Here is a 9,120-nt window from a genome sequence, read left to right as displayed (position 1 = left end):
GAGTTAACATGGAGATAGTTGTTAGACAGTGTATAGTGTATAATGATGAGTTAACATGGAGAGAGTTGTTAGTGTATATTGTACCATTTCAGTTAACATGGAGAGAGTTGTTAGTGTATATTGTACCATTAGATTTAACATGGAGATAGTTGTTAGTGTATATTGTACCATTTGAGTTAACATGGAGATAGTTGTTAGTGTACATTGTACCATTTCAGTTAACATGGAGATAGTTGTTAGACAGTGTATATTGTATGATGATGAGTTAACATGGAGACAGTTGTTTCCATGTTAACTCAAATGGTACAATATACACTAACAACTCTCTCCATGTTAACTCAAATGGTACAATGTACACTGTCTAACAACTGTCTCCATGTTAACTCATCATTATACAATATACACTGTCTAGACAGTGTATATTGTATAATGATGAGTTAACATGGAGACAGTTGTTAGACAGTGTATATTGTACCATTTGAGTTAACATGGAGACAGTTGTTAGACAGTGTACATTGTACCATTTGAGTTAACATGGAGACAGTGTATATTGTATAATGATGAGTTAACATGGAGACAGTTGTTAGACAGTGTATATTATACCATTTGAGTTAACATGGAGACAGTTGTTAGACAGTGTATATTGTATAATGATGAGTTAACATGGAAATAGTTGTTAGACAGTGTATATTGTACCATAAGTTAACATGCTATCAGCATTTATTTGCCCAACTCACTAAATAATCCAAATCATTTTGTAAATCAGCAGTATTCTCCTCTCAGTCGGAAATATCCAGGACCTTGATATCATCAACAAATTTACCCTTCTTTACTCAAGAGAAGATACATCAACAAAGTTTACCCTATCCCTATACAGGTTTCTCCTAAGGATTTTAGAACTAGGGATGAAATAACCTCGGCTATAAATTTCAGATCTTTAAATCAAGCACGTGTGATCATTATGCAATAATCACAAATCCAGTTAGGCATCTTTTAGTCTAACGATCAGCCTGATTACTTATTATCCACTGATTTATAAACAAGCTGTTTGATAATCCAATTAATGTTGTGTATCTTTTGATTGCAAACTGTGAAGGCCAGACTAATCACACAACCAATTAACAGGTCACACACAAATATGAAAATCAATCCATCAGCACTTTATTATTCCGTTGTTAGTTTCAAGATTGATGTCTCCGCACAGACAATAAACCACACAGCATCAATGAGTTTGGCTACTGTTTACACAAGTCAAGCTAATCCGTAACATATACTGTGTACATGTATCCAACACCCACCTCAAGATGTAAATGTGTCTGATACTGGAGATTACTCTAAAAGTCTGTTACAGCATCAGTAAAAATTAATGAATTTTTTTACTTCTTTCACAAGCATGAACTAAAACTTGCGTGTGTGAACTTGGAAATCTATGTGAAGAATACTCAGGGTTCCAGGTTACTGAAAGTCCTCCTCAAATCATCGTATTACAATTAGCCCCTTCATTGAAACCTCTTTAAAAGTCTATGTTCTCGAAGGTAAGAAGCCTAAAACTGTACAGAGTACTGTGAAGCCCAACTAGGTAAACAAGGATAGTTACCTACACAATTGTATAAATACATCCTAAAATTCTGTTAGCTTTACTAACAACAATAGATGTGATTGGTGCCACATCACCAAAGTATGCATCAGAAGTTGTTGATTGGTTATACTGCATCATTCACATCCGTAATAACTGATAAATATATTTTAAATGCTAGAAAAAAAGTACTGTTTCATGTAGGAGTCGTATAGAATGTAATCTTTAGGCTAGTCATAGTATATACAAAAAAAATAGTTTTAATTACTAACAGATAAGAAATAACTTTTAATGCATCATAATAAATAATTGATACTATCAGTATCAACACTAATTTCGTAATAAGATTGTGATTTGTATCAAACTCACAATCACGTATTGTATTTCATTTTCAATTACTTTAGTACGACTCATAATGTTAAAATTTAAATTATAACGTTTAACTTTACTTTTAAACGCCCATATTATTATTATATCGTAGGTTTATAAGTTCTAGTAATACTATTATTCATAATAATTAACACTAAAAAAGACAACACTAACGCTGCTCGTAAAATCTTACGTCTTTATTATTACTATTAATTAATAAACTATAAATTTCATAATAATAAAGTTAATAGGTTTTAATTTTGCGATTATGAATGCGAACAATACTCTCCATGTACAAATTTAATTAATGTCAAGGTGACCATGCTATTACTATGAACGAAACGTATGTAAAATAGTATTACTATTAATACTAGTAATAGTATTATATAGTAGTAGTAGTAGTATTTATTACTAAAATGTCTTAGTCTTAGTAAAAGGCAAAGTAATAGTATTAGTAGTTTTATTCTTTAACTTGTTTAGCACTAACAACGTGCCATGTATAAGCAACATAACTTGACACAAGAAAACTTTCAAAATAATTATAATAAAACATACATAATATTCTTAGGTGCGATTCATTTTAAGTTGTAAAAAGTGTAAGTAAAAATACAACTACTGTCTCCCAAACTTATGGCTTAAGCCCTAACATTACCGTACAGTAGCTTACGTTTTCATTACCTAAAGAGTCACGTGACACATCAAAATCAAACTCTCGTGAACATAGCCTAATTATGGCGTTGTTCATAATTAATATGATGATTACATGAAAGCAAATTTTAAATAATAAAATAATTTATAGCAGAAAATAACTTTTAATGAGGTTTGTGGAATAATGCATCCATCAACAATACGATACGTTAAACACAAGTAAGTAACAATTGCACACCTTCCGTTAATATATATATATATAAATTTATTTATATCAAGTATTTTTCAGGAATTTATCGGGTCTGTTCTTAAAACTCTTGTAAAGTGTTATTCTACACCAATTACCCTGTTCGAAAAAAGCAGTTGTGTTAAGGAACCTAGTCTATATTTTCCAAATCTTAAACTAGTGCTCTGTCACACTATTATGTTCAGAATATCGCAAAAAAATGAGGCCTTTATCATTTCAATCCTCACGGATAATCTTGTAAATTTCAATAAGATCATCTTTTAGTTTACTGTTCTTTTCTCAAAAGAAAATTAATTAAGAGGCCATAACCATTACATGTAAGATAACTTTTTCATCCCGAAATCATCATCCTCTGAATCCCCCTTTCTTAAATAATGAGACCAAATTGTACACAATATTTCAAGTGAAGCCTAACTAATAATTTGTATATAGAGATAATTACCTCTTTTGACTTGGACACCAAACACACTAACTTACACTTACTATACTGAAGGTCATTTCCCAAATATTTTTGTTCAACTTACCAGTTGATCCACATCATTCAGTTGTATCTTAACTTCCTTTACGCAGCTATTATGACCCAAGACTTTAATGTAACTTGGAAACTCGCCAAAAAAATATGATCGATACAAATAAGAAAACACAATGACACTGTTACGACAGCGGAAGTCACGTGACGCTAGTAACACGCCATGATATTCTCGAAGGTTCTTGAATGCTCGAGTGTTTACTAGATGTGTGGTATTCTTGTATATAAGACCGCCAAGAAGTGACGGCAACAATGGAATTGACAGGGATAGAGATGGGCAATTGAGTCAAGCGCGTGAATCGTTCGTTATGAATTATAGCGTTTGTTTAAGTTATAGCGTAACTGTAGAAATTAAGTGCATTGCAAAGTTGTATTGAGAAAGAATAAACTAGTTTTATTTAAGAAAGGACTTGCATCGCTAAAGTATCTTCGGAAAGAATTTTTACGGAAAATTAACAAACGAACACAGAAGCGCAACAATACTTGAGGTCTTGCTAACGATGTAAACTAAACATAAAAATGTACAGATACTAATCAAAACGGTGTTTGATAAAGAATTACTTTGAATAATGTTGAGAACTGCGGTTTATATATAGACGAAAATGGTATATTTAATGGCATAAATTTCCATCACTTTACTAATTCTAGAGTTTAAAATTATTGGAGCTTTTCTTTATACCACGCCAGAGCATACACCATTCAACTCATAGGAATGAATTAAACAGTTAAGATGCACCCTAAAACATAAGTTCTTCAGCGATACTAATTCTAAACTTAGTCATAGCACTTAGTTCCTTTGTTTTACAGCTTACTTAAAAACAGGCCCGGCATGGTCAGGTGGTTAGAGAGCTTGACTCGCAATCTGCGGGTCGAGGGTTCGAATCCCCGTCACACCAAACATGCTCGCCCTTTCAGCCGTGGGGGGCATTATAATGTGACGGTCAATCCCACTATTCGTTGGTAAAAGAGTAGCACAAGAGTTGGCGATGGGTGGTGATGACTAGCTGCCTTCCCTCTAGTCTTACACTGCATAAATTATGGACGGCTAGCGCAGATAGCCCTCGTGTAGCTTTGCGCAAAATTCAAAACAAATAAAGAAACAAACTTAAAAACAAACAGATTAAACTAATAGTAAATAACGTATACTCCGAACCCTTTGCGTTAAGTATAAGTGTGCTCTTGGGCCATTTTCACTGTTGCCATGTGCCTATCAGTCACAATTCTCAGATGGCATAACTGTCTGGATAAATTCTCGGTATCTATTACCTTTTTCATCAGTAATACAAGTTATGTAATAAATGAAATATCCGAGATCCGACTGAAACTTCACTATTCACAAGGAATAAGACTCACCAAACTAGTTTCAGTCAACAGAACACCAGTACCCATTACTCAAAGCCAGTTTGATTGAATGCCTTCATATAATACATCAAGTACAGGAAATGGTTTCTAAGTTTCTAACCTGTCTTGCTTGGCTGTTCCAATGGATCAGGACCGGATGTGGATTAATAATTAGCATGTTAGGACTGCGAAACCAAGTGTTTCTGGCACACGAAAACTTGCCTCAAAAAAAAAAAATGTTGCGCACTCTGGAAGCTGTAGATGCGCTACAAATGTGATAGTCACATTCCCTTTAGTCTACAAGCTAACAAATAAGGACGGATTTGCCCAGATAACCATTTATGTAAATTTGCTCAAATGTTCTGAAACAGACCCATTTGAACTTGAGCTTTTCTTTGCGATAGGAGTAATTAAAAAAAAAAAATAAATAGCATTAAATTAGGCTCATAATTACCACTTACAACTTCAGAGAGTGTTATACTCAAAAGGTTAAAGAATGTGCAGTTTTCAACACATGTATAAGGACTACTTCAGCAAATTATGATAGGGAAGTAAACTCATCTGATCCATAGAGCCAAAAAGTCGGAATTTGTCAGTGAGAGAAGACTTGCGGATTCAGTAAACATACTCAAAATAATGTCTACGAACTTACAACGTTAAAATCCAGGGTTCGATTCCCCGCAGTGGAAACAACAGATAGTCCAGTGTCGCTTTGTTCTAAAACAAACAAACGTTTCAAGGCAATGTTCGTTTGTACCATTGCCCATTCAGAATTTTTCTTTAATAGGCGCAAAGCTACACGAGGGCTATCTGCGCTAGCCGTCCCTAACTTAGCAGTGTAAGGTAGTCTTCACCACCATCATAGTCATCAGCCAACTCCTGGGCTACTCTTTTACCAACGAATAGTGGGATTGAATATCATTATATAACGCCCCCACGGCTGAAGGAGCGAGCATGTTTGGTGTGACAGGGATTCGAGTCAAGCGCCCTAACCACTCGGCCATGCCGGGACATAGGAAATTAAGGTCCAGTTCATAAATTTCTGTCGAGATCAGAACTTCAAGTCCCCTCGTTCACTGTATAGATTTTTGTTTTACTGTATACTTATTTTATAATGCCAATGAATTATATTTACATTACCTTAATTTATATAACATATCACGTGAGAGACAAAAAAAACAAAACGTTTTTACAGTGCCGTACAGTTCATTTTTGAATATTTGCCACACTTCCACGTGTAGTCGTATCGTCTTTATGATGTACATTATATAATTCTAACCTAGATCTGGTTTGGTAAGATTGATTGTTGTTAATAAGCGCAAAGCTACACAGTGGGCTGTTGTGCTCTGTCTACAACGGATATCGAAACCCGATATTTAGCTGAGCTACCGGGGGCGTGGTTTGGCAGAAGAATGCTACATATTGTATGCTTAAACGTAAAGTTGAGTTACTCTGATGGTGTTTTAGTGGTGTGACTAAATAACGTATATCTTTATGAAATTGTGTGCTTAATATAGTACAGCGAAACGTAAGTGTTGCAAAACGTAATATATTACAGCGAAACGTAAGTGTTGCAAAACTTAATATATTACAGCGAAACGTAAGTGTTGCAAAACTTAATATATTACAGCGAAACGTAAGTGTTGCAAAACTTAATATATTACAGTGAAACGTAAGTGTTGCAAAACTTAATATATTACAGCGAAACGTAAGTGTTGCAAAACTTAATATATTACAGCGAAACGTAAGTGTTGCAAAACTTAATATATTACATCGAAACGTAAGTGTTGCAAAACGTAATATATTACAGTGAAACGTAAGTGTTGCAAAACTTAATATATTACAGTGAAACGTAAGTGTTGCAAAACTTAATATATTACAGCGAAACGTAAGTGTTGCAAAAGTTATGCTGCAGTGAATTCCAAAAATGCATCCTTAGTCTTAGGAGTGAAGTAAGAGAAAAATCATTTATTTATATATCTATAGAGTCCTTTCAAGTTTCATGCCCCTGGTGGCTCAGCAGTAAGTCTGAGGATTTATAACGCAAAAAATCAGGTTTTGATACCTGCGATGGGCAGAGCACGGATAGTCCATTGAGTAACTTTTTGAGCTTAACAACAAACAAATAAAGTCATTTTTTTATTTCTGAGAATTTAGATACGTACATATATATATATATTATATCACTCCATACACGGCGAAAAAATTACAGAAAATTTTATTACAGAAAATGATGTCATAACTTTAAAAATCAAGCTCACATAATCTGTGTTCAAATACAAAAAAAACTATAGTTATTTGAATGCAGTCATTCGACTTTCGAAATCAAACCTGGAAAATCTAAATGTGTTCGAGTAATAAAGCAGTGCTTCAATGCCCTGTCGACTGAACTCAAACTTGTAATAAAGCAGTGCTTCAATGTCCTGTCGACTGAACTCAGACTTGTAATAAATCATTGCTTCAATTCCCTGTCGACTGAACTCAAACTTGTAATAAAGCAGTGCTTCAATGCCCTGTCGACTGAACTCAAACTTGTAATAAAGCAGTGCTTCAATGCCCTGTCGACTGAACTGCTTTATTACAAGTTTGAGTTCAGTCGACAGGGCATTGAAACACTGCTTTATTACAAGTTTGAGTGCTTCAATACCCTGTCGAATGAACTCAGACTTCCTTCCGCGGCTCGACTTCCGTGATGTAAGAATTACAGCAACCGTAAATACTTTTAATAGTTTCGAGACAGTAACACGTGGTGCGTGCACTGAGCAGAAGAGAAGGTGGGTGAACATGGCAACTGTAGAGGAAGCGAAAAGATCAACCACAAGTAGATCAACAAGTGACTCGGACGAAAACAACAGTGTTGACCAAAGAAACTCAGAAAATAAGCTAGTTAATCTGGACAAAAGCTATCTGAAAACGGTAGAAGGAGTTCTTCGACTGCTGACCTCGGTAGGAGAGAACAACAGGTTTTCCTATACTCTCCTAAACTTTAACTGACTTTCAATTTATTAGAACGGATATTGGGTGTGAGAGTATATTTCTGATACATTTCCTTTTTCTAGGCTTAGCGCGAATCAGTAATAACGCAGTTTAAATTACTACAAAATCTTTACGTCCTAACAAAAATTATGAAATTAGTCTATTTTATAGATATACTGTTCTTTCAAATTTAATAATATGTGGTACTTTTATCTAGGTTTAGCGCTAATAAATGATAAAGATAAATTAATTAAAACAGTGTGAAAAAAATACGAAATCATAATTGTATAGATAGTTGTTTGTTCTAGAGCAAAGCCGCATTGGGCTATGCTGCTATGCCTACCACGGGGAATCGAACCCCGGATTTTAGCGTTATACGTCTGTGGACTTACCTCTGTTCCATCTGGGGACATATTTAGCTTATGGTACATAGAACGCACTAAGTTACGTTTCATACCGCCAGGATATAATAAGTAACAGAAAGTAACTAGTTTTTTTTTTTAGGTTTTTAGGTATAGTCTTTTCACGGATTCTTTCATTTCTTCACTGAAATTACAAACTTTGGCGAAGAAAGTAATCTCACGTTATTATTTTTGATAATCTTACTTGAAAATGATTAAATTACAGGTACATTATCAGTTTCATAATAGTAATTATTTACGTAAGTGAAGCATCGTAAAACTAAACATTTGTCTAATGAGTCAGACAACACTGAACACGTATAAACTACGAGTCGGGGGTGATATTCTAAAAAAAAAAAAAAGTATAGGTACTTAGCTGAGGATCTGTTTTTGAAAAAGAAAAAAAAAAATCTACGTGTAAACATAAAAATCGACAAAGCAGCCCGAATAAGTCCCGGTAAAAAAAGTAGTCCCGGTACTAGTACCGCCTTAAAGAAAAAAAAAAGTTCCGGTACTTAGTACCGGCAAAATTTCATCCCTGCTACTAACCATGACAACTCTCAACAACAACGAGATTTAACAGTATGGCATACACAATACTTTTATCCAACATGACAACATCCAACAGTTTTATCTAACAAGGCGTGACAATATGGCAACACACGACATTTTTACTCAAGGACGCGTGACAACATTTCAACTTGTTCAGAGCCTTTAATTAACCCTAGAATTACTGATGTGGTCACTGTCGTCTTTTTAAATACGTGTTTCTAAACTATTTATGCACTACATTACTCGTGGATCCATTGTCTCTGTTGGTTACAGGATTACTAGCAGTGTATATAAATTATAAGTCACATAAAACAAGATAAACGAAAATATCATTAGTATTGCAATGAATACCACTAGAAGGGTCCGCCATGGCCAGGTGGTTAGGGGGCGCTCGACTCGCAATCTGCGGGCTCAAATCCCCGTCACACCAAACATGCTCGCCCTTTCAGCTGTGGGGTGTTATAATGTGATGGTGAATTCT

The 9,120-nt window shown here is 34.6% G+C and overlaps 2 protein-coding genes across 2 annotated transcripts in view; one reads left to right on the top strand and one right to left on the bottom strand.

Moving 5' to 3' along the window:
* Positions 1-2,603, bottom strand: part of LOC106471579 (E3 ubiquitin-protein ligase Su(dx)-like) — a 36,251-nt gene extending 33,648 nt beyond the window's left edge. The window contains exon 1 of the mRNA XM_022400197.1: positions 2,501-2,603. The gene's annotated coding sequence lies outside the window, so the exon portion shown is untranslated. The remainder of the gene's footprint in view (positions 1-2,500) is intronic.
* Positions 2,604-7,421: 4,818 nt separating this feature from the next.
* LOC106471581 overlaps positions 7,422-9,120 on the top strand; it is a 10,766-nt gene continuing 9,067 nt past the window's right edge. The window contains exon 1 of the mRNA XM_013932187.2: positions 7,422-7,656. Within this exon, the coding sequence (XP_013787641.1) occupies positions 7,495-7,656 (162 nt within the window). The 5' untranslated portion in view covers positions 7,422-7,494. The remainder of the gene's footprint in view (positions 7,657-9,120) is intronic.

The sequence above is a fragment of the Limulus polyphemus genome, unplaced genomic scaffold (assembly GCF_000517525.1).
Source record: "Limulus polyphemus unplaced genomic scaffold, Limulus_polyphemus-2.1.2 Scaffold4712, whole genome shotgun sequence".
Lineage (NCBI taxonomy): Eukaryota > Metazoa > Arthropoda > Merostomata > Xiphosura > Limulidae > Limulus > Limulus polyphemus.
The sequence above is the reverse complement of the archived record's forward strand: the minus strand, read 5'-3'. Positions and strand labels throughout refer to the sequence as shown.